This window comes from Theropithecus gelada, chromosome 18, assembly GCF_003255815.1.
Source record: "Theropithecus gelada isolate Dixy chromosome 18, Tgel_1.0, whole genome shotgun sequence".
Lineage (NCBI taxonomy): Eukaryota > Metazoa > Chordata > Mammalia > Primates > Cercopithecidae > Theropithecus > Theropithecus gelada.
The window spans coordinates 10,572,954-10,598,953 of record NC_037686.1 but is presented as its reverse complement, the minus strand read 5'-3'; the positions used below and the strand labels follow the sequence as shown (position 1 = coordinate 10,598,953).

Genomic DNA, 26,000 nt, shown 5'->3' with positions numbered 1-26,000 from the left:
GTTTTTTTTTTTTTTTTTTTTGAGACGGAGTCTCGCTCTGTCGCCCAGACTGGAGTGCAGTGGCCGGATCTCAGCTCACTGCAAGCTCCGCCTCCCGGGTTTACGCCATTCTCCTGCCTCAGCCTCCCGAGTAGCTGGGACCACAGGCGCCCGCCACTTCGCCCGGCTAGTTTTTTGTATTTTTTAGTAGAGACGGGGTTTCACCGTGTTAGCCAGGATGGTCTCGATCTCCTGACCTCGTGATCCACCCGTCTCGGCCTCCCAAAGTGCTGGGATTACAGGCTTGAGCCACCGCGCCCGGCCTAAGTTTCTTTTCCTGCCGTTTCCTACAGTGTCCCTTCTTCATTTTCTGGAGTTATTTCCTTAGCCAGACCCTTGTACATAATCTGATTTGTGGTAACTTCTTTGCAATTAGTTTATAAACATAGCTATCCTTGGAGTGTTTAGAAGTGCTTGCTGGAGTGCTACTTTGGTTTTTCTTTTTTTTTTTTTGAGATAGAGTCTCACTCTGTTGCCCAGGCTGGAGTGCAGTGGTGCAATCTCGGCTCGCTGCAACCTCTACCTCCCAGGTTCAAGCGATTCTCCTGTCTCAGCCTCCTGAGTAGCTGGGATTATAGGCACCGGCTACCACGCCCAGCTATTTTTTTGTATTTTTAGTAGAGAAGGGGTTTTGCTGTGTTGGCCAGGCTGGTCTCAAACTCCTGACCTCAGGTGATCAGCCTGCCTTGGCCTCCCAGAGTGTTGAGATTACAGGCGTGAGCCACCACATCCAGTCTGAAGTGCTACTTTGGATTAATTACAGTTTTTGTTGGGTTAAGCTTCTGCAGAATTAAGATACGTAAATTTGATATGTTCCCTTTCTTTTTACTAAGGGGATAAAAGCAGGAAATAGTGTGAATAGTGACCTTGAAGAAAGGAGAATATTAGTTAGTGTTGAGCCAGTGATAAATTGAATGTCAGATTGGTGGTGTGGTAGTGAATCAATAGCAGTTCTGTGTCAGTTGAGCAAATGCATTCTGCCACTTGAAAAATGTGTTAGTCATAAGAATTCTATATGCAAATTAGCTTTTAAGAGACACTTATTTTGCACATGAGCAGTATAGGAAATTAAAAAAAAAGAGAGACGGCCGGGCGCGGTGGCTCAAGCCTGTAATCCCAGCACTTTGGGAGGCCGAGACGGGTGGATCACAAGGTCAGGAGATCGAGACCATCCTGGCTAACACAGTGAAACCCCGTCTCTACTAAAAAATACAAAAAACTAGCCGGGCGAGGTGGCGGGCGCCTGTAATCCCAGCTATTACTTGGAGGCTGAGGCAGGAGAATAGCGTAAACCCGGGAGGCGGAGCTTGCAGTGAGCTGAGATCTGGCCACTGCACTCCAGCCTGGGCGACAGAGCGAGACTCCGTCTCAAAAAAAAAAAAAAAAAAAAAAAAAAAAAAAAAAAAAAAAAAAAGAGAGACACATATTACCTTATATTTGCCCCGTATTTCCAAATGTGCTTACTTTGGACTTGTGCATGATGTAATTACATACCGCAGACTATTTGATTTTATGGTTATGGTCTTCTGTTTGTCTCTTAATGTCTGTATGTCTGTCTTTAGATTATAAACTCCTTGAAGCCAGGAATCATGGCTGGCTGACTCATGCTGTATAGTGCCATACAAGTACTGATTGATGACTGCTTTTTTGATGCTGGTGGTGATTGATGATGATGCCTTTATTATGTATTATATCATTAGGATCAGGATAATACTTTAATTCTAGCTCTTTGGCTTTAAGGTACTTGACAGTTTCTTCTTCTTTGAACTTTTATATAAAGTATGTGGGAGGGAAAAGTTAAGCAATGTTTTCTTAATCTCTTGCAGCATTTGCTCTTGCGGAATTAATTGACAATTCATTGTCTGCTACTTCTCGTAACATTGGGGTTAGAAGAATACAGATCAAATTGGTAAGGAAATAATACTGTAAAGCAATTTAACTTTCTTTTTGTAAGAGTAATAAAAGTTTATTGGAGAAAAGTAGAAAATAAAGGTAAAACTAAAAGTATAAATAATTGTCAGATATCTCTTCATCCGTTGTTAAAATTTTTTCATGTTGTTTTCTATGCATGTATGTATACATACATGTATATGTACCTTTGCTTTTTTGTAATCTTCTACTTTCCCTTAACAGTACATTGTTAACATGTGCCGTATCATGAATGTTCTGCAATACAATTGCAGAACTGTTGTTGCAGTGGCTTATTGGCTGTAATGTAAATTCTGTAGTTTGTGTTCTATTGTTGAACATTTAGATTTTTTTCCTATATTTTTGCCACTGGAAGGAATGCCGGAATGATGAACATTCTTGCACACCTTTGTACATGTCTCTGAATATTTCCTTAAGTTGAATTCTGAGAAATGGAATTTCTAGGCTAAAGGACATGAAGAATTCTGAGGCTTTTGATACATACTGCTGCTGAAGTGCCTTTCAGAAAATTGTATTAATTTGCACTTCCATCAGTAATGTATAAGTGAGCCCATTAAATCGTTTTTTTCATATTTAACTTTTCATGTTTTAAATATTGATTTGACTTTTCCTGTCATTTTGAACTTACTTTGTTTCATAGCTTTTTGATGAAACACAAGGAAAACCTGCTGTTGCAGTGATAGATAATGGAAGAGGAATGACCTCTAAACAGCTTAACAACTGGGCCGTGTATAGGTTGTCAAAATTCACAAGACAAGGTGACTTTGAAAGGTTAGAAAACCTTTTTTTTTTTGTATGGGTAGCTATGTATTTTAATAAGGATAAAAAACTGGTATGCCTTTGGATGCATATGATACATTGGAGGTTTTACTGTTATCCACATGTTTATTTAGGTTTTATATTATAGAATTTTTATGATTGATACTTAGAAATAGTTAGAACTATATAATATTGTGCCATTCCATTAAACAGCTCATTTTGCATTTCCTGAGGTATGTGGGAATTGATATGTTGGGTACCTTAGAACGAAATTCCCCTTTCCTAACTCTGTATAGCCTCTAAAGCAGTAGAATGGTTTTAAAATGGGTTTTAGAAATCACTTCATACCATTTGCAAAATACCTAAAACTGCATGTGGTTCTGTGGAGCTCACTGTTGCTCTACTTTCAGAGCTCTTTTTGCAAAACATTCAGGAGTGGAATCTAGTGGAGTTATATATCAGAATGTGCTTGTAGAAAATATCCTGAATGAGGATGTCACAGGGAAAACAACATATGCTAAAAGCCATCAGATGTAAAAAAGATTTAGATCCTTGGGATATTAGTGGAACTCTAGTAAGAAGAGCTTTGACCCACAAGTCTTTTGATATTTTAAGCTATGTTGCTGTACTTCTAACAACATACTTGGGAAGAGTCTCTTGGCATTCTTATTAAATAGTTGTTGTGTGTTCATAACCTGCTTTGTTCTTTTCCTTGTCAAGAAAAGTCACCCACATTTAAGGATCAATCTCAATGTGTTAATATAGTTAGCGCATTGGTCTTCTTGCTTCTAAAATTTCAGCACCCTCAAAATTTTAATCAAATTAGTAAAGACTTAACAGTTCCATTGTAAGAGACAACGTAGTATGAAAAACAAAGACTCTTGTGTCATTTGACATGGTTTGGATTCTAGCCTTGCCACTTACTAATTGTGTGACATTGGTCAACTTCCTTTACTTCTCTGTGCCTCAGCTTACGTAGCCATAAAATGGGGATATTATCCCATGAGGTTTTGTGACAACTAAGTGAGTTAGTACATGTAAAATCCTTAGGACAGAGCCTGGCATATGGTAAACAGTCAATAAATACAAACTATAGAAGCTGTCATGTTAGTTATTCTCATTCCTGACCTCAGACTTTTTTTTTTTTTTTTTTTTTTTTTTTTTTTTTGAGACAAAGTCTTGCTCTGTTGTCCAGGCTAAAGTGCAGTGGTGCAATCTTGGCTCACTGCAACCTCTGCCTCCCAGGTTCAGATGATTCTTCTACCTCAGCCTCCCAAGTAGCTGGGACTACAGGAACCCACCACCATGCCTGGGTATTTTTTGTATTTTTAGTAGAGACGGGGTTTCACCATGTTAACCAGTCTGGTCTGGAACTCCTGACCTCAGGTGATCTACCCCCCTCAGCCTCCCAAAGTGCTAGGATTACGGACGTGAGCCACTGCACCTGGCCTAGACTTCTCCGCAGCCATTCTCTTTCACCATTTTCTTGAATATATGGCATTTAAAGGATTTATAAAGAGCCAGAGAGAAGGCAAAGACCACTGTCTTTAATAGTGTGATGATAGGATTTAGCATATGACAGAAGTATTAGGTAGAAGGGAAGGTAGAACAGATGGTAGATTAGGCAAAATGGTCAGAAAAACGTCAGTTATATCAACTAGAAGAGTAGAAAGAAATGAAAATCTTAACTGAATTCATGGGACATTGACTCTAATTTTTCTGTAGTTCTTAGAACGACACAAGCTTTTAAATTTAACCAAATATTAGGGAAATTGTAATTTCTGGCAAAAATCTTTTTGCTGCTGGTTTTAGTCTTAGCTTTATGGATTTGGTGTCAGTAAACAATCAGTTGTTATAGCTGTTAGGTACTTATACTGTCTTTTAAGTCCAGTATCAGTTCCTTGACCCACTGTAATTTCTATCAACATCAGATACACCCCTTCAGCCTCTAGCTTCTGCTCAGTTGCTTTACTCCTTCCATTTGTTTTTTTCTGGATACAAGGATGGATGTGATAGAAGACTGGCTATAGAAGAAAGGCAAGAACAGGCTAAAAGTACTAAACAACTAACAGTCTTGACCTGTAGCTCATGTGGTATTGGAGAGAGAAACAGAAGTAAACACAAAAAATTACATGTGGAAGCATTTCAGTTATTATTACTATGAATAAAATGTAAGAGTAATGTTGAAGGAATGGATTGCTAGAAAAAAAAAAGTAGGATAATAGAGCTGATGCACATCTCCTCTAGATAAGGTGGTTGGAGAAGAGGGCCTCTTTGAGATTATATTTGAGTTGAGGCTTGAATGATCAGAAGAAAGCAGCCAAATAAAGATCTGTAAGAAGTGTGTTTCAGGTAGAAGAAGCACCAGCAAAGCAAAGACTGAAATTGTGACAGTCTTGTTTTGTTTGAAGGACAGAAAGGAGGCTGTTGTGACTGTAGCATAGTAGATAGCGGGGAGAGTAGAGGGAGACGTGAGAATTTCAGTTTGGAAATATTCGTAACTCATTTACCTGGGTACTACTCCCTCCTCCCACCCTTTTTATTTTGAAACATTTCAAGCCAGTAGACAAGATGAAAGAACTAGCACCCCTATATCCTTCACCTAGATTTATCAGTTGTTAATGTTTTGTCACATTTATGATCTGTCTACACACTTGCACACACATACTTTGCTTTTCTGAATCATTTGAAAGTACACTACTGTCAGTTTGTGACATTTCACTCCCAAATACTGTAGCATGTGTATTTTGAGAACAAGCGGATTCTCATACATAACTACAAAATCATTATTACATCTAAGAAATTTATCATTAGTGCAAAAATATTTAACATAAGATTTTCATAAGTTTTTTTTTCTGTTGTCATGTCTGGTCTCCTTCATTCTATGATAGTTTCCCTAGCTTTTGTGTTTTTCATAATATTTTAATTTTTCTGTAGTGTTTAGACTAGTTTTCTTGTAGAATGGTCCACAACCTGGATCTGAGTGTTTCCTCAGTGCTGTTTTTTTTCCTTTAGTATTTTATTATGAACATTTAAAAACATACAGAAAAGTTGAAATTCTACAGGAAATACCCATATACTCCCACCTAGGTTTTACCGTTGATAGTTGCTTGACTCCTTATATATCTGTCCCACCATTAGTTTATCTGGTTTTTTAATACAGTTCAAAACAAGTTGTAAATATCGGTATACTTTTTCCTAGTTTTGAAAGTGTCGTATTATTTTCTAGGGTTCAATATTTTTAATTTTGATGTAAAATTCACATATTATGCAGTTAATTGCTTGTATCTGTCTTAAATTTATCTTAATTGAATTGATCTTTTATGGAGATAAAATTTACATATCGTAAAATTGACAGTATTAAAGCATACTGTTCAGTAGTTTTGAGTTAACAAAATTGTGCAACCATCGCCACTAATTCCTTTTACAGTTCCAAAAGAAACCCTGTATTAAGTGGTGGTCACTTTCTATCTCCTTGCAACCACTAATATTCTTTTAGTAGTTTTTTTTGTTTGTTTTTTTGTTTTTCGTTTTTTGGTTTTTTTTTTTGAGACAAATCTCGCTCTGTTGTTTAGGCTGGAGTGTAGTGGTGCTATCTTGGCTCACTGCAGCCTCTGCAATGAGCAGAGTCCAAGTCACTGGGACCACAAGTGCTTGTCACCACACCTGGCTAATTTTTTGTAGAGGTGGAGTCTCACTGTATTGCCCAGACTAGTCTCCAACTCCTGAGCGCAAGCGATCCACCTGCCAAAGTGCTGGATTACAGGAGTGAGCCACCGCAGCCAGCCAATAGTTGTTAATCTACATTTTTAGTTGTTTTTCTAGGGATTACAACCAGCATCTTAATTTATAACAATACAGTCTGGATTAATGCCAACGACTTATCTGTAGTATACAAAAACCACTCCTGCTTAGCTTTGTTCTCCTCCCACTTGCGTGTACTATTATTTTCATATAAAGGTGATCGTTACACATTATAGCCCTGTTACTAGAGTTTTGTACTTACTATTTTATGTCTTGATCTTTTGAATCAGATAGGAGAAGAGTTACAAATAATACATTTGTACTGTCTTGTCTTGTTCGTTCGTTCGTTCGTTCGTTCGTTCTTTTTTTGAGAGAGTCTTTGCTCTGTCGCCCAGGCTGGAGTGTAATGGCACGATCTTGGCTCACTGCAGCCTCCACCTCCTGAGTTCCAGCGATTCTCCTGCCTCAGCCTCCTGGGCTGAGCTTACAGGCACATGCTGGGATTATAGGCACATGCCACTATTCCCGGCTAATTTTTGTGTTTTTAGTGGAGACGAAATTTCACTACGTTGGCCAGTTTGGTCTTGAACTCCTGACCTCAGGTGATCTGCCCGCCTTGGCCTCCCAAAGTGCTGGGATTACAGGCGTGAGCCGCTGCCCCTGGCTTGTCTTTTCCAATTATGTAATTACCGCTACCTTATTTTCTGTTTATTTCTTCATGTGTATTTGAGTTATAATACTTTCTAATATCCTGGTATTTTAGCCCAAAGGACTGTCTTGTCTAGTGGCTCTGTTAGGGCAGATCTGCTAATGACAAATTGCCTCACTTTTTATCTGAGAATGTCTTAATCTTTCCTTTTTTTTTTTTTTTGAGAAGGAGTCTCGCTCTTTAGTCCAGGCTGGAATGTGGTAGCGCAATCTCAGCTCGCTGCAACCTCTGCCTCCCTGGTTCAAGCGATTCTTTTGCCTCAGCCTCCCAAGTAGCTGGGATTACAGGCATACACCACAATGCCCGACAAATTTTTGTATTTTTAGTAGAGTCAAGGTTTCACCATATTGGCCAGGCTGTTCTCGAACTCGTGATCTTGTGATCTGCCTGCCTCGGCCTCCCAAAGTACTGGGATTACAGGCGTGAGCCACCACACCTGGCGCCTTTCCATTATTTTTGAAGGCTATTTGTGCTGGGTAAAAAACTCTTGGTTGACAGTCTTTGTCTTTCAACACTTTGAATATGTTAGCTCACTACCTTCTGGCTTTATGGTTTCTGATGAGAAATTAGCTGTTAAATCTTTTTGAGGATCCCTTCTGTGTAACAGATTGCTTCTCTCACTGCTTTTGAGATTCTCTTTGTCTGTGGTTTTTGACAGTGTAATGCTGATGTGTCTAGGTGTGGATATGGGTTCATCCTACTTAGAGTTCATTGAGCTTCTCAGATATATAGAATAAAGTTTTTCATCAAATTTTGGGAGTTTTTTTGCCATTTTTTTCTCCAAGTATTCTTTCTCTCCTTTCCTTCTATGACTCCTCTTATCCATATACTTAATGGTGTTCTGTAGTACAGGTCTGTTCTTTCTACTTCATTTTTCTTTTTGTTCCTCAAACTAAGTAATTTCAATCATCCTACCTTCAAGTTTATGGATTCTTCTGCCAACTCAAATCTGCTCATGAGTCTCTTAAGTGGTTTTTTCATTTTGGTTATTGTTTTTTCCAAATCTAGAATTTCTATTCAGTTCTTTTTTATGATTTCTTTTTTTTTTTTTTTTTTTTTTTGGGATGGAGTCTCGCTCTGTCGCCCAGGCTGGAGTGCAGTGGCCGGATCTCAGCTCACTGCAAGCTCCGCCTCCCGGGTTTCCGCCATTCTCCTGCCTCAGCCTCCCGAGTAGCTGGGACTACAGGCGCCTGCCACCTCGCCCGGCTAGTTTTTTGTATTTTTTAGTAGAGACGGGGTTTCACCGTGTTAGCCAGGATGGTCTCGATCTCCTGACCTCGTGATCCACCCGTCTCGGCCTCCCAAAGTGCTGGGATTACAGGCTTGAGCCACCGCGCCCGGCCTTTTTTTATGATTTCTAACCCAACTGATACTCTCTGTTTGGTGAAATACATTTCTTATACTTTCTTTTAGTTCATTATACATGGTTTCTGTTCTTTGACTATATTTAAAATAGCCGAACTTCTTCTGCCACAGTTTCTACCAACTGTTCTTTTTCCTGTGTGTGAACCATACTTTAATATCTCTTTGCATGGCTTGTAATTTTTTATTGAGAACTGGTCATATTATTATATAATGTAGCAACTCTGGAAATCTGATACCACCCCATTCCCCAAGACTTGTTGTTGCATCTGTTGTTTGTTTATGTCGTGGTTTCCCTGAACGAATACTGTTAAGTCTGTATCCTTGTGTTACCCTTGAAGTTTCTGATTAGTTAGCTTTGTGGTCAGCTAATGATCAAACATTATCTTAAATGCCTTGAACCACTAAGTCTCCCAGCTTTTGCTGAGGGGCTCTGTGTGCATAGTGGGGTATGTTTTTAGTGTTATGTTGCAGAGTTTACAACTCTGCCTTACTTTTACTTCTTGCTTATAGTGAACCTCAAGGTAAGCTAGAGGTGGGTCATTATTAGGACCTTCTCAATTCTTTCTTGAACATGTGTTTAGCCCTGCACGTGGGAGTGACCTTACTGATTCTAGTGAATATGTTGAAGCTTTTAAAACACCCTGCAGACCTTGCATACCCCAACTTTTCCTTGTATATTTTTGGTCAGGTTCTTGTTTTCTCCACTGTTTTCATTGCCTCAGACAGCTGTTACCATAAGCAGTTGCTGCTGATTGATTTTGATGTTTTTTTTCAGGTGTTCTCATTGCTTTCATCAGTGAGTAGATTCTTGGAAGTCCTTATGCCACCATTGTGGAAGTGTTCACTCGTTTACTGATTTTTGACAAATACATACACTTGTGTATCTCAAACCCTTGTTAAGGTATAGGACAATAAGCTGGACTCAGTGGCTCACACCTGTAATGCCAGCACTTTGGGAAGCTGAGGCAGGAAGATTGCTTGAGCCCAGGAATTTGAGACCAGCTTATGCAACATAATGAGAACCCACCTCTACAAAAAAAATTTTTAAAAATTAGCCACGTGTGGTCCAGGCACGGTGGTTCACGCATGTAATGCCAGCACTTTGGGAGGCCGAGGTGGGCGGATCACCTGGGGTCAGGAGTTCAAGACCAGCCTGGCCTTCATGGCGAAACCCTGTCTCTATAGTAAAAATACAAAAATTAGCCGGGTGTGGTGGTGTGTGCTGGTAATCCTAGCTACTCGGGAGACTGAGACAGGAGAATCGCTTGAACCTGGGAGGTGGAGGATGCAGTGAGCCGAGATTGTGCCGCTGTACTCCAGCCTGGGTGACAGAGTGAGACCCCATCTCAAAAAAAAAAAAAAAATTAGCCAGGTGTTGTGGCTTGCACCTCTGTAGCCCCAGCTTCTCAGGAGGCTGAAGTGGGAGGATCGCTTGAGACCAGGAGGTCGAGGCTACAGTAATCCATGATCACACCACTGCACTCCAGCCTGGGCGACTGAGTGAGATTCTGTCTCTCAATAAAAAAGGACATATAATGTTACATAAACCTAGAAAATTCTCTCCTAACTTGGGCACGATAAGAATTTCTACTTTAGAAGTTAACTTGGATATCTGGAACATAATTATAACAGTATGTGTATAATTATTTTGTAGGGGAGAGGTATGACATTAGTTAGGTCCACATACCTGGATTCAGGTGTGTGTTGGATCAGTGCCACTCTTTCTGCACTTTCAACTTGCTCATCAAATAAAAGGCTCTCAACTCAGAACTGTGTTTTTGAAATATAAATAAGTAAAAATGCTATGTGACCCATGCCATATTTATTTTAAGTTGTAGAAATGGACCCCCAACAGGATTTTTCCTAATATTCCTAAAGAAAAAGCTGGTTTGTCTTCATTGGTTTTCAGCAAATTAAGATGAGCTTTTACTTTCTAATATTTGTATTTACTCGAATGTAGGGAATACGTTTGTAACATTTAAGCACCCTACTTTAATTTGGTCATTTCCATGTGTCTGGCACATTTATTCCAGAGGCTCTGATAGAGATTGGTGGCCAGTTTTGTTAGAGATGGAGCTTTCTTAATTTTGGTATTTTTTTTTCTCCTTTGTTAGATTCAAGATATACATAGTTATCTACCCTGGCTTCCTGGCAATCATTTAGATAGTTCCTTTTACTAATTTGATCATCTTCCCTGATCACTCTTTCTTCTTCTTCTTTTTTTTTTTTGTTTTTTTTTGTTTGTTTGTTTGTTTTTGAGACAAGAGTCCCACCTGTCAGCCCCAGGCTGGAGTGCAGTGGTGTGATTTCAGCTCACTGCAACCTCTGCCTCCGAGGTTCAAGCAATCCTGCCTCAGCCACCCAAGTAGCTGAGACTATAGGTGCGCACCACCACGCCTGGCAAATTTCGTATTTTTAGTAGAGATGAGGTTTCACTATGTTGGCCAGGCTGGTCTTGAACTCCTGACCTCAGGTGATCCACCCCCCTCAGCCTCCCAAAGTGCTGGGATTATGGGCATGAGCCACTGTGCCCGGACCCCGATACTTTTTCTTACTTGAAACACTTCTTATGTTTTGTTCCCATCAAAATTTCCCAAAGATTAAGTGTCCTCTTTCATTGTATGAAGAATATGAATTAAGATATTTTCTGAAATTTTTTTGGACTTTGATGTAAATTTATTCCTGAAGGAGCTTAATTTCCTAATTCTCCAGAGGACTGCTGTGGTGTAAAACTGTTCCTTGAAATTGTATTTTTCTACTTTTATTTATGTTCATGAAGGGATATTTATATAGTCCTTGAGTGGATATAGGAATTTTTCTAGACTCATTAACACAAGTCTGAGACTGTCTTGAAATAAATATTCTCAGCCTTACTTGCCGTGATTTGTTGCCTAGATTTGGTTTGCATGGGTCATTTGGATTGAAAAAGGGATTTATGATTGTGTGCATTTCTAACTAGTGGAGAGAATTCTTTAGTTTTGTGTGACTTGATGTATATATGTTGTGTTTTATCAGTGAGCTTCTCCCTCTCTAATCTTTTGTATATTTTCCCAGAAATATTTTAAGGAAAACATCAGAAGATATTTTCAACTTATTTCCTAGAAATATTGCCGTAGTAACTGAATTCTTAGAACTCATTAATTTTTTCTTCTTAATAAACATTAGCTCATAGACTTTGGTTAATCATAATTCTGGGAAACAAATTGCAACATCTCACAAGTTTTGTTACGCAGTATTTTCTTTTTCATTCAGTTCAGTCTACTTTTTTTCTTTGCAACTTGGTATTTAACCCATGGATTGTTTTAAAAGTGCGTGAATTTGTAAATGTTCCAACAGATTTTCCTATTGTCTTTCTATTGATTTCAAGTTCAATCTTATGATAGCTAGATAATGTACTCTTAAGTGATTTCAGCTGTTTTACATTTGTTGGGTTTTATGATCCAGGATGTTATCTATGTAGGTGAATTTTCTATGTGTCTTTGAAAAGAAGGTGTATTTTGCTCTTGTTGGGAGAAATGTTCTGAAAATGTTAGATTCTATAGGTTGATGATACTATTCATTTCTTTGTATCCTTGCAGAATTTTCTTTGTGGTAGTAACTAAGGGGTATTGAAGTCTCCAAGGATTGTTACACCTTCTGTGCCTTCTTGGTTGACCTTTTTATTCATTATGTAGTGTTGCTCTTTGTCACTGGTTATTTTCTTTGCTTTGGAGTGTACTTTACCTGTTAATATAGCCATCCCAGCTTCTTTTCATTTGTGTTTTCATGCTATATACTTTTTCATTCATTTTCTTTTAACCTACCTTCTTTTTTTTTTTTTTTAATTTTTTATTATTATACTTTAAGTTCTAGGGTACATGTGCATAACGTGCAGGTTTGTTACATATGTATACTTGTGCCATGTTGCTGTGCTGCACCCATCAACTCGTCAGCACCCATCAACTCGTCATTTACATAAGGTATAACTCCCATTGCAATCCCTCCCCCCTCCCCCCTCCCCATGATAGGCCCCGGTGTGTGATGTTCCCCTTCCCGAGTCCAAGTGATCTCATTGTTCAGTTCCCACCTATGAGTGAGAACATGCGGTGTTTGGTTTTCTGTTCTTGTGATAGTTTGCTAAGAATGATGGTTTCCATCTGCATCCATGTCCCTACAAAGGACACAAACTCATCCTTTTTTATGGCTGCATAGTATTCCATGGTGTATATGTGCCACATTTTCTTAATCCAGTCTGTCACTGATGGACATTTGGGTTGATTCCAAGTCTTTGCTATTGTGAATAGTACCGCAATAAACATACGTGTGCATGTGTCTTTATGGCAGCATGATTTATAATCCTTTGGGTATATCCCCAGTAATGGGATGGCTGGGTCATATGGTACATCTAGTTCTAGATCCTTGAGGAATCGCCATACTGTTTTCCATAATGGTTGAACTAGTTTACAATCCCACCAACAGTGTAAAAGTGTTCCTATTTCTCCACATCTTCTCCAGCACCTGTTGTTTCCTGACTTTTTAATGATTGCCATTGTAACTGGTGTGAGATGGTATCTCATTGTGGTTTTGATTTGCATTTCTCTGATGGCCAGTGATGATGAGCATTTTTTCATGTGTCTGTTGGCTGTATGAATGTCTTCTTTTGAGAAATGTCTGTTCATATCCTTTGCCCACTTTGTGATGGGGTTGTTTGTTTTTTTCTTGTAAATTTGAGTTCTTTGTAGGTTCTGGATATTAGCCCTTTGTCAGATGAGTAGATTGCAAAAATTTTTTCCCATTCTGTAGGTTGCCTGTTCACTCTGATGGTAGTTTCTTTTGCTGTGCAGAAGCTCTTTAGTTTAATTAGATCCCATTTGTCAATTTTGGCTTTTGCTGCTGTTGCTTTTGGTGTTTTAGACATGAAGTCTTTGCCCATGCCTATGTCCTGAATGGTACTACCTAGGTTTTCCTCTAGGGTTTTTATGGTATTAGGTCTGACATTTAAGTCTCTAATCCATCTTGAATTAATTTTCGTATAAGGAGTAAGGAAAGGATTCAGTTTCAGCTTTCTACTTATGGCTAGCCAATTTTCCCAGCACCATTTATTAAATAGGGAATCCTTTCCCCATTTCTTGTTTCTCTCAGGTTTGTCAAAGATCAGATGGCTGTAGATGTGTGGTGTTATTTCTGAGGACTCTGTTCTGTTCCATTGGTCTATATCTCTGTTTTGGTACCAGTACCATGCTGTTTTGGTTACTGTAGCCTTGTAGTATAGTTTGAAGTCAGGTAGCGTGATGCCTCCAGCTTTGTTCTTTTGACTTAGGATTGTCTTGGAGATGTGGGCTCTTTTTTGGTTCCATATGAACTTTAAAGCAGTTTTTTCCAATTCTGTGAAGAAACTCGTTGGTAGCTTGATGGGGATGGCATTCAATCTATAAATAACCTTGGGCAGTATGGCCATTTTCACGATATTGATTCCTCCTATCCATGAGCATGGTATGTTCTTCCATTTGTTTGTGTCCTCTTTTATTTCACTGAGCAGTGGTTTGTAGTTCTCCTTGAAGAGGTCCTTTACATCCCTTGTAAGTTGGATTCCTAGGTATTTTATTTTCTTTGAAGCAATTGTGAATGGAAGTTCATTCATGATTTGGCTCTCTGTTTGTCTGTTACTGGTGTATACGAATGCTTGTGATTTTTGCACATTGATTTTGTATCCTGAGACTTTGCTGAAGTTGCTTATCCGCTTAAGGAGATTTTGGGCTGAGACAATGGGATTTTCTAAATATACAATCATGTCATCTGCAAAGAGGGACAATTTGACTTCTTCTTTTCCTAACTGAATACCCTTGATTTCTTTCTCTTGCCTGATTGCCCTAGCCAGAACTTCCAACACTGTGTTGAATAGGAGTGGTGAGAGAGGGCATCCCTGTCTTGTGCCAGTTTTCAAAGGGAATTTTTCCAGTTTTTGCCCATTCAGTATGATATTGGCTGTGGGTTTGTCATAAATAGCTCTTATTATTTTGAGGTACGTTCCATCAATACCGAATTTATTGAGCGTTTTTAGCATGAAGGGCTGTTGAATTTTGTCAAAAGCCTTTTCTGCATCTATTGAAATAATCATGTGGTTCTTGTCTTTGGTTCTGTTTATATGCTGGATTATGTTTATTGATTTGCGAATGTTGAACCAGCCTTGCATCCCAGGGATGAAGCCCACTTGATCATGGTGGATAAGCTTTTTGATGTGCTGCTGAATCCGGTTTGCCAGTATTTTATTGAGGATTTTTGCATCAATGTTCATCAGGGATATTGGTCTGAAATTCTCTTTTTTTGTTGTGTCTCTGCCAGGCTTTGGTATCAGGATGATGTTGGCCTCATAAAATGAGTTAGGGAGGATTCTCTCTTTTTCTATTGATTGGAATAGTTTCAGAAGGAATGGTACCAGCTCCTCCTTGTACCTCTGGTAGAATTCAGCTGTGAATCCATCTGGTCCTGGACTTTTTTTGGTTGGTAGGCTATTAATTATTGCCTCAATTTCAGAGCCTGCTATTGGTCTATTCAGGGATTCAGCTTCTTCCTGGTTTAGTCTTGGAAGAGTGTAAGTGTCCAGGAAATTATCCATTTCTTCTAGGTTTTCCAGTTTATTTGCGTAGAGGTGTTTATAGTATTTTCTGATGGTAGTTTGTATTTCTGTGGGGTCGGTGGTGATATCCCCTTTATCATTTTTAATTGCGTCGATTTGATTCTTCTCTCTTTTCTTCTTTATTAGTCTTGCTAGCGGTCTGTCAATTTTGTTGATCTTCTCAAAAAACCAACTCCTAGATTCATTGATTTTTTGGAGGGTTTTTTGTGTCTCTATCTCCTTCAGTTCTGCTCTGATCTTAGTTATTTCTTGCCTTCTGCTAGCTTTGGAATGTGTTTGCTCTTGCTTCTCTAGTTCTTTTAATTGCGATGTTAGAGTGTCAATTTTAGATCTTTCCTGCTTTCTCTTGTGGGCATTTAGTGCTATAAATTTCCCTCTACACACTGCTTTAAATGTGTCCCAGAGATTCTGGTATGTTGTATCTTTGTTCTCATTGGTTTCAAAGAACATCTTTATTTCTGCCTTCATTTCGTTAGGTACCCAGTAGTCATTCAGGAGCAGGTTGTTCAGTTTCCATGTAGTTGAGCAGTTTGGATTGAGTTTCTTAGTCCTGAGTTCTAGTTTGATTGCACTGTGGTCTGAGAGACAGTTTGTTACAATTTCTGTTCTTGTACATTTGCTGAGGAGTGCTTTACTTCCAATTATGTGGTCAATTTTGGAATAAGTGCGATGTGGTGCTGAGAAGAATGTATATTCTGTTGATTTGGGGTGGAGAGTTCTATAGATGTCTATTAGGTCTGCTTGCTGCAGAGCTGAGTTCAATTCCTGGATATCCTTGTTAACTTTCTGTCTTGTTGATCTGTCTAATGTTGACAGTGGAGTGTTGAAGTCTCCCATGATTATTGTATGGGAGTCGAAGTCTCTTTGTAAGTCTCTAAGGACTTGCTTTATGAATCTGGGTGCTCCTGTATTGGGTGCATATATATTTAGGATAGTTAGCTCTTCCTGTTGAATTGATCCTTTTACCATTATGTAATGGTCTTCTTTGTCTCTTTTGATCTTTGATGGTTTAAAGTCTGTTTTATCAGAGACTAGGATTGCAACCCCCGCTTTTTTTTGTTCTCCATTTGCTTGGTAAATCTTCCTCCATCCCTTTATTTTGAGCCTATGTATGTCTCTGCGTGTGAGATGGGTCTCCTGAATACAGCAGACTGATGGGTCTTGACTCTTTATCCAGTTTGCCAGTCTGTGTCTTTTCATTGGAGCATTTAGTCCATTTACATTTAAGGTTAATATTGTTATGTGTGAACTTGATCCTGCCATTTTGATATTAACTGGTTATTTTGCTTGTTAGTTGATGCAGTTTCTTCCTAGCCTAAATGGTCTTTACATTTTGGCATGTTTTTGCAATGGCTGGTACCGGTTGTTCCTTTCCATGTTTAGTGTTTCCTTCAGGGTGTCTTGTAAGGCAGGCCTAGTGGTGACAAAATCTCTAAGCATTTGCTTCTCTGTAAAGGATTTTATTTCTCCTTCACTTATGAAAAACTTAGTTTGGCTGGATATGAAATTCTGGGTTGAAAATTCTTTTCTTTAAGAATGTTGAATATTGGCCCCCACTCTCTTCTGGCTTGGAGAGTTTCTGCCGAGAGATCTGCTGTTAGTCTGATGGGCTTCCCTTTGTGGGTAACCCGACCTTTCTCTCTGGCTGCCCTTAAGATTTTTTCCTTCATTTCAACTTTGGTGAATCTGGCAATTATGTGTCTTGGAGTTGCTCTTCTCGAGGAGTATCTTTGTGGCGTTCTCTGTATTTCCTGGATTTGAATGTTGGCCTGCCCTACTAGGTTGGGGAAGTTCTCCTGGATGATATCCTGAAGAGTGTTTTCCAACTTGGTTCCATTTTCCCCCTCACTTTCAGGCACCCCAATCAGACGTAGATTTGGTCTTTTTACATAATCCCATACTTCTTGCAGGCTTTGTTCATTTCTTTTTCTTCTTTTTTCTTTTGGTTTCTCTTCTCGCTTCATTTCATTCATTTGATCCTCAATCGCTGATACTCTTTCTTCCAGTTGATCGAGTCGGTTACTGAAGCTTGTGCATTTGTCACGTATTTCTCGTGTCATGGTTTTCATCTCTTTCATTTCATTTATGACCTTCTCTGCAATAATTACTCTAGCCATCAATTCTTCCACTTTTTTTTCAAGATTTTTAGTTTCTTTGCGCTGGGTACGTAATTCCTCCTTTAGCTCTGAGAAGTTTGATGGACTGAAGCCTTCTTCTCTCATCTCGTCAAAGTCATTCTCCGTCCAGCTTTGATCCGTTGCTGGCGATGAGCTGCGCTCCTTTGCCAGGGGAGATGCGCTCTTATTTTTTGAATTTCCAGCTTTTCTGCCCTGCTTTTTCCCCATCTTTGTGGTTTTATCTGCCTCTGGTCTTTGATGATGATGGTGATGTACTGATGGGGTTTTGGTTAACCTACCTTCATTATTATATATGAAATGGGTTTCTTATAGACAACATATAATTGGGTCATGTTTTATAACCACGTTTACAGTTTCATTTAGCGTCTTTGTATTATTACATTTAATGTAATTGAATGTATAATGAGCATTCAGATTTTGTGTTTTTGAATTTGAGATGCTCAACTTGTACTTAAATTTTGTTAAAGTCAAGCTCAAACTAGATGCTCAGCAAAACTATCTTTGGGTTTTGGGGGAAAGAGAGAGATCCTATCGGACATACAAAATCTGAAAAAAATTCATGCAGAACAGACTCAAATTATAAAAGAATGTTTAGAAAGATCTTCAGAAAGGAAAACAATACTGGTTATTATTACATTATCCAGAAAAGAAAATAATACTGGATATTATTACATCCATAATGTAATTAAATGTAATAATACAAAGAGTGATAGTCTATTTTATTTACTCATTTATTTGTTTAATTGTTCTTTGTTCATTTCCTGGTGTCTTTTATTGACTTTGTCTGGTGTTAATATATTCACTCTAGCTTTCTTTTCATTAGTGTTAAAATGGTAAATCTTTTTCCAACCTCTTAACCTATTGTCTCTTTATATTTAGAGAGAGTTTCTTTTAGGCAATGCATATTTGTGTCTTAATATTTAACAATCTCTGCCTTTTAATTGGAGTGTTTAGATCAGTTGCTTTTTAATTGGATTATTGATGTGTTGAGATTTAAGTTTACCATCTTTGTTAATTTATTTTTTATTTTTCCTGCCTATTTTTTGTTCCCATTTTCTTTTTTTCCTGCCTTATTGCAGATTCATTGTGTGTGTGTGTGTGTGTGTGTGTGTGTGTGTGTGTGTGTGTGAGAGGGAGAGAGAGCAAGAGTGAGAGAGATTCCATTTTATTTCCTTTTTGGCTTATTAACTATAGCTGTTACTTTACTGGAAACTCCAGGATTCATAGTATAACTCTTTAATTTATCACAGTTTGTATTAAGTAATACTAAACCACTTCACATATAAATACATCACAACAGTATACTTCCATTTATGCTATCTTGGTCTTTGTACTTTTGTTTTTATACATTTTACTTTGGCATCAGTGTCAAAGTACAGTATTGTTATTTAGCTTTAAATAATCATTTGCCTCTCTCCTTAATGTAAAAAGGCTTCTTCTCAACTTCCTGACCTTTCTTGCTAAACTGTACACATCTGCTCTGTGTTCCAACAGCACACTGTTCTGTCCCTTTTTAAAGCAGTTCTCTTTTAAAAAATTGTGGTAAGATATAAATAACATAATATTTACAGTTATAACCATTTTAAAGTGTATAATTCCATGGCATTAATTACAGTCACAGTCTTTTACAACTATTTTTATTATGTATTCCGAAAGTTTTTTCACCCTGTACCCCCAAATTGAAGCTTTATTCATTAAACAGTAACTCCCCATTGCTCCCACTTGTAGCCCCTGGTAACCATTATTATACTTTCTGTTTTCAATGAATTTACCTAATCAAGGTACCTCCTTTAAGTGGAAGTGTACAGTATTTGTCGTTATACAGTATTTGTCATCCGTGACTTACTTCACTTAGCATAATTTTCGAGGATCATCCATGTTGTAGCATGTATCAGAATTTCATTCCTTTTTATGGTGGAATAATTCTTCACTGTACAACCATATTATATTTTGTCTATCAGTTCGTAGATGAATGGACACAAGTTGTTTCTACCTTTTGTCTTTTGATAATGCTGGTATGAACATTTGCATGCGAAATCTGAGTCTCTGAACCAGTTTATGTTTACCCACATATTTACCATATTTACTAGAGCTTGTATTTATTCCTTTGTGTAAATCTGTCTAGTATTGTTTTCCTTTCTGAGAAGATCTTTCTAAACATTCTCTTATAAATTCAGTCTGTTCTTGGTGAATGTTTTTCAGATTTTGTATGTCTGATACGATCTCTCTCTTCCCCCCAAACCCCAAAGATAGTTTTGCTGAGCATCTAGTTTGAGCTTGACTTTAACAAAATTTAAGTACAAGTTGAGCATCTCAAATTCAAAAATACAAAATCTGAACTGCTCCAGAATCCAAAATTTTTTGAGCACCAACATGACACTTAAGGAAATGCTTATTGGAACATTTCAGATGTTGCATTTTCAGATTTGGGATGCTCAGCTGGTAAGTATAATGCGTCTATTCCAAAATTGGAAAAGAAATCAGAAATCTGAAATACTTTTGGTCCCAAGCATTTTGGATAAGGGGTACTCAAACCTATATGTTAAATATGTCACTCAATTTTCTACCAACTTGCATCACTTATAAGAAAAAATCTGTTGTCAGTCTTATCTTTATATCTCAGAACATATTGTCTGTTTTTCTCTGACTTAAGATTTTTTTTTTTAAAGTCAGTGCGTATGCTTTGTAGCATCGTGGTGTCTGTTTCTGTTGAAAGTAGTGGTGTGCGCATATTCTCACTCATAGGTGGGAACTGAACAATGAGATCACTTGGACTCAGGAAGGGGAACATCACACACCAGGGCCTATTATGGGGAGGGGGGAGGGGGGAGTAGGGAGGGATTGCACTGAGAGTTATACCTGATGTAAAGGACGAGTTGATGGGTGCTGACGAGTTGATGGGTGCAGCACAGCAACATGGCACAAGTATACATATGTAACAAACCTGCACGTTATGCACATATACCCTAGAACTTGAAGTATAATAAAAAAAAAAAGTGGAAAAAAGAAAAACAAAGTAGTGATATGTTTGTGTATTGTGTGAGGTGTTTTGTATAAATGCAGGGTTGTGTGGGGAGGCATTTTGTGTGTGTTATTTTGTGTCGACAGTTTGTGTGTGTTGTGTGGGGATGTGATTGTAGATGTTGAGGGGGTATTGTGAGGGAATACTCTTTTGGGTGCTTTTGTTGTTTTGTATCTCTGGTATTACAGTGTCCTATCTGCTCAATGTTGTCTTTATGTTTATTTTGATTATTTATATATGAGGATAGGACTTTTTATACCAATTAAAATGTTTTTGGTTATCCCATTCTTTGTTTCTGTTTCTTTGTTTTCTTTTAAATTTATTGTCTTCTGCTGTTTCATTTTCTTGATCCACCTTTTTTCTTTTTAATATTTTAGAATTTATATCTTCTCTGATCTTCTTTGAAATTTTATCATGCATATTTAGATTTCAGGATTAAAAGTATTTTCCTTCCCCCAACTTAAGGACTTCATTAGCTTTGGTCACTCTCTTCCTGAAATGACAGTTTTGTTATTGAAGGTATGTAAAGTGTGACTTTTTAGAAATTCAACGATATACACATACCACTATTTCACCACACCAGTAAATGTCTCATATGTAGTACTTAAAAAAATTACTTTTGTATGTATTGTATTATGGTGACCTCTTGTATGTTAGATTGTGCTTGTGGGAACATTAATTTAGAACAAGTCTTCTGGTGGTAAATTACTTTGGTTTTTAATCTATAAATTCTTAATTTTTTTCTAGTTGACAATTTTAGGTTAACAGATTTTTTTCAGGCACTGCAGAGATAATATTCCTCTCTGTCTTATACTGTCACTGTCAAAGCCTGCTAATCTATTTTATCCTGTCTTATCTTTCAGCCTATTTTCTAGTTCTTCTGTTTGGTTTTTGGTGTTTACAGTGATGTTGATTTCTTTTTATGTATCTTGTTTGGGCTCTTTTCGTTTTCTTGGATCTGTGAAGCCATGTCATACTGGTTCAAGCATATTTACAGCTGTTTTCCGTTCTCTGTCCCTTCTGTTTCTAGAACTACATTTAATCTTGTGTGAGATATTTTGCTTTGGTCATTTATGTCTTTTAACACCACTTTGATTTTTTCAGTTTTGTTTTCTTTCTTTGTTTCCTGTGGTTACATTCTTTGCATCTTTCTGTTCTCTAATTCTCTCCAGCTTTGTCACACCTGCTCTTTAATCTTTCCATTGAGTTTAATAGTGGTTCCAGCTTCACTTCCATTCTGTTTCTTTCTGATATTGGGGGATGATGTCCCTGGAGACTTTGCCTATATTTTGAAAGACCAGTGGTGCCTCTTCTTCAGAATGTTGTTATGGTGCAGTGTTCCCTCAGAGCTCTTCATTTATCATGATATATGGAAGTGACACTCTCCTTTGCTCTAATTACCATTATTCTTCAGACAATATTTTAGGAAGTTTTGAAGTAGCAAACAGTTTTGAAGGAAAGTTTTAGAGGCATAAGGATAATAAAAATACTTATTTAGTCCTGTTTGCTGAGAGATTTTCTGATTTAGTAGGACTGAGCCCAAGAATTTACATTTCTTAAAAGTTTTCAGGTAAAGCTAGTGCATCTGGCCTGGGGACTACACTTTGAGATGAACTGGAGTGGATGTCTTGACACTGATTATTTCACCTTTCAGTTAGGGGTGTTTGCAGGCATGGTGATCATTTCATTAACACTGAATACAAGTGCAATGAAAGTTTCTTTTGACACTTAACTAGCTTGATTAAAATCACTGCATTAATGTAATGTTTTATTTTAGTGATCATTCAGGATATGTTCGTCCAGTACCAGTGCCACGCAGTTTAAATAGTGATATTTCCTATTTTGGTGTTGGGGGCAAGCAAGCTGTCTTCTTTGTTGGACAATCAGCCAGAGTAAGTAAAAAGATTTCTTAGAAATGAAAGTTGATCAAAAGATTTTGAAGTTGACTCTGTCTAAATGCATTAACCAGTTTATTAGGAATTTAAAAAGTACTCTTTTTAATATTTAACAGATGATAAGCAAACCTGCAGATTCCCAAGATGTTCATGAGCTTGTGCTTTCTAAAGAAGATTTTGAGAAGAAGGAGAAAAATAAAGAGGCAATATATAGTGGATATATTAGAAACAGAAAGGTACAATACATTTTTGACTCATAATTGTAAATTTACTCCTTTGGATAGACGGTAGGACAGAACTTAACTTGAAGGTATGAAATTTTCATAGTTACCCTTTCCTTTAGTCATGCTAGCAACAAAAATGGGCTTTCTCAAGCCAAAATCTTCAGACAAGTTGTCTCATAAAGCTTACTAAGCTTTCTGTAAATTGCTTGTAGGATTGTAAACTTTTTTCCCTGGTCTGAATTTGGATTTTAAAATCTTTGTTATATAATAAAATTATAGAGTAGAAAAATAGTAATAGGGTAATGTACTTTCAGGAAATTGGACCTCAAGAGAAATAAATGAGAGATTGCTGTTACAAGTTTGCATTCAAATTCTTGTGTTAATATGACAAAATGTTAAAAAATTTGAATCTTAGTGGCAAGTAAATGGTATATTTATTGTGTATCCCTTCAACTCTGTTTGAAACATGATTTTTTTTTTTTTTTCGAGATGGAGTCTCACTCTGTCGCTCAGGCTGGAGTGCAGTGGCGCAACCTCAGCTCGTTGCAGCCTCCACCTCCCAGGTTCAAGAGATTCTCCTGCCTCAGCCTCTCGAGTAGCTGGAATTGTAGGATTACAGGCGCCTCCCACCACACCCACCCCACTACTTTTTTTGTATTTTTACTAGAGACAGGGTTTCACCATGTTGGCCGGGCTGGTTTTGAACTGACCTCAAGTGATCCGCCCACCTCGGCCTCCCAAAGTGCTAGGATTACAGACGTGAGCCACCATGCCCAGCCTGAAACATGATTTTTAATCTAAAATCTTTAATATATAAGTTAGTTTACTTATTATTTTAAGAGATGGAGTCTCACTCTGTCCCTCTAGAGTGTAGTGGTGCTATCACAGTTCACTGCAGCCTCTAACTCCCGGACTCAGGTAATCTTCCAACCTTGGCCTCCGAAAGTGTTGGAGTTATGGGAAAATCTTTATTTTAAAGTGATTTGGGGCTGGACATGGTAGCTCAGTCCTGTAGTACCACTAGTTTGGGAAGCTGAGGTGGGAGGACTGCTTGAGCTCAGGAGTTCAAGACCAGCCTCTATAGCATAGGAGACCTTGTCTCTACTGAAAAAAAGAAAAAGAAAAAGAAAAGCTGGGTGTGCTGGTCTGCGCACCTGTAGTCCCAGCTACTTGGCAGGCTGAGGTGGGAGGATCACTTGAGCCCAGCTGCAAGTGAGCTATGATCATGCTGCTACATTTCAGTTTGGATGATAGAGCAAGACTGTCTCAAAAACAATACAAATTTTTTAAAAAGTAATTTTGAACTTTTAGAACATTGGTTTTCTGATTCTAAAATAACTTGTAGGAAGCTTTATAGGAAAGCATAAGGAAGATAAAAATACTCCCAAGTCCTAGAGAAGCCTACTGAAACATTTTGGTGAATTTCCTTCTAATTCAGCTTTTTAAAATATATACTTAATAGTTTTCTGTTTTTTTTTTTTTTTTTTGAGACAGAGTCTTGCTCTGTCACCCAGGCTGGAGTGCAGTGGCCGGATCTCAGCTCACTGCAAGCTCCGCCTCCCGGGTTCACGCCATTCTCCTGCCTCAGCCTCCCGAGTAGCTGGGACTACAGGCGCCCGCCACCTCGCCCGGCTAGTTTTTTGTACTTTTTTTAGTAGAGACGGGGTTTCACCGTGTTAGCCAGGATGGTCTCGATCTCCTGACCTCGTGATCCGCCCGTCTCGGCCTCCCAAAGTGCTGGGATTACAGGCTTGAGCCACCGCGCCTGGCCTACTTAATAGTTTTGATCCCACATTTTAAAAATTAACACATTGAATATTTCCCCATCTTACAAATTGTTTTGATACACAGCAGTTTTTAGTAGCTTTATAACATTTCCTTCAATGACTGTAACATAATTTCATGATTCTGTTGAGCATTTGGCTTATTTAAAGGATTTTACAATAATTGTAAAGACATTGCCGTGAATATCTTTGCATAACATTTTACCTGAATTAAAAATTTTTTTCCTTAGTTTAGATTTTTATAATTTTAATAGCTGTGATAATGAATTTGAACTTTTTTTTTTTGAGATGGCGTTGCACTCTGTCGCCCAGGCTGGAGTGCCATGGCATGATCTCAGCTCACCACAACCTCTCCCTCCCTGGTTGAAGCAATTCCTCCCGAGTAGCTGGGATTACAGGCTCATGCCACCACGCTCGGCTAATTTTCTTTCTTTTTTTTTTTTTTTTTTTTTAGTAGAGACGAAGTTTCACCATGTTGGCCAGACTGGTCTTGAGCTCCTGACCTCAGGCAGTCCGCCCACCCTGGCCTCCCAAAGTGCTAGGATTACAGGTGTGAGCCACTACGCCCAGCCTGAATTTGAACTTTTAAAATGTTCGTGGCATGTATTTCAAAATTGCTTGTCAGAAAGGTTAAACCCCTAGTCACATACATTTCCAACCGTATGGAAGTACATGTCTGACCATTTATTTTTCAAAAGAGTGAGAAGGGGAAAGGGCAGCAAAATGTTGGCCATTTGATAAGTGAAAAAAAAAATACCTTTTCTTTCATTAGTTGGTGGGTTGGATTATTTTTTTTCCCATTTTATTACCCACTTTTATTTTCTCGATAACTTAATATACCTTTGTGCAGGACACGACTTTCTTTTCTTTGTTTCATTTACTTAACAGATTGCATATTTTGATATTTTTACATAACAGTATTCCATCTTGTCTTAACCACCACAAAGCCCTGTAAAATATAATGGTGTTATTAGTTGCCGTGATAAAACTGGTGAGAAATAGAAATTGAGAATTTAAGTGGTTTTCAAAACTGTGTGCGTATTACGAAGCTTGTATAGAACTGTGTCTCCTGGAGCACCATTTCTCTGCCAGCCTTGTCTGTATTTTGTGCTTAGTTCTACCCAACAAACATAAGTACCTGGTCCGTTTCCTTTTATGACCAGTCTTTTCCAGCCTATTTTTGTTGGCCTTGTATCTCTGACCTGTGAGCAGTTTTCAGAATGTGGGTGGAGTTGGTGGTTCTTGTTCTATAGTCAATAGTCTTGCCTTTTCTAAAGATGTGTATTTGCTACTTATGTCAAAAGCTCTCAAATCTGTGTTTCGTGTGAAAACTTTTCTCAAGACTGAGACACTGAAACATGCTAGCTTCAATAAAGGAAACAAACCATCCTAGGCCCTTTAAACAGAAAATATCTAACAGAGGGAATCAGGTGGTTACCTGATTATTGGAAGGGCCAAAGGAATGAGTTATGGGCTAAGCCTTCAAGAATGGTACTAAGACTCTGAAGTTAATCCTGGAGGGATGCTGCAACATTTGCTATAATCATTCAGTTGGAGGACCACCACTGGGTCTGGAATTCAGGAACTCACTGCTGTATCTGTGATCCAAAAGTTGGAATGTTCTCACTGCCACAGTTGCTCCACGACTGGAAAACAGAATTTCTGGCCATAACTAGGGCTGCAGTGGCCTTTTGACACATTAAACCTGAAACCTGGTTACTGATCTTTCAGTGCCTTGTATGATAACAGAAAACCTTTAAGAAACTTCAGGAAATA

At 38.2% G+C, this 26,000-nt stretch overlaps 1 protein-coding gene across 1 annotated transcript in view; it reads left to right on the top strand.

Moving 5' to 3' along the window:
* The window catches only part of SMCHD1 (structural maintenance of chromosomes flexible hinge domain containing 1), a 161,862-nt gene that overhangs the window by 22,465 nt on the left and 113,397 nt on the right, over positions 1–26,000 (top strand). The window contains exons 4-7 of the mRNA XM_025365383.1: positions 1,866–1,948; positions 2,609–2,739; positions 22,099–22,213; positions 22,333–22,452. Of these exons, the coding sequence (XP_025221168.1) occupies positions 1,866–1,948; positions 2,609–2,739; positions 22,099–22,213; positions 22,333–22,452 (449 nt within the window). The remainder of the gene's footprint in view (positions 1–1,865; positions 1,949–2,608; positions 2,740–22,098; positions 22,214–22,332; positions 22,453–26,000) is intronic.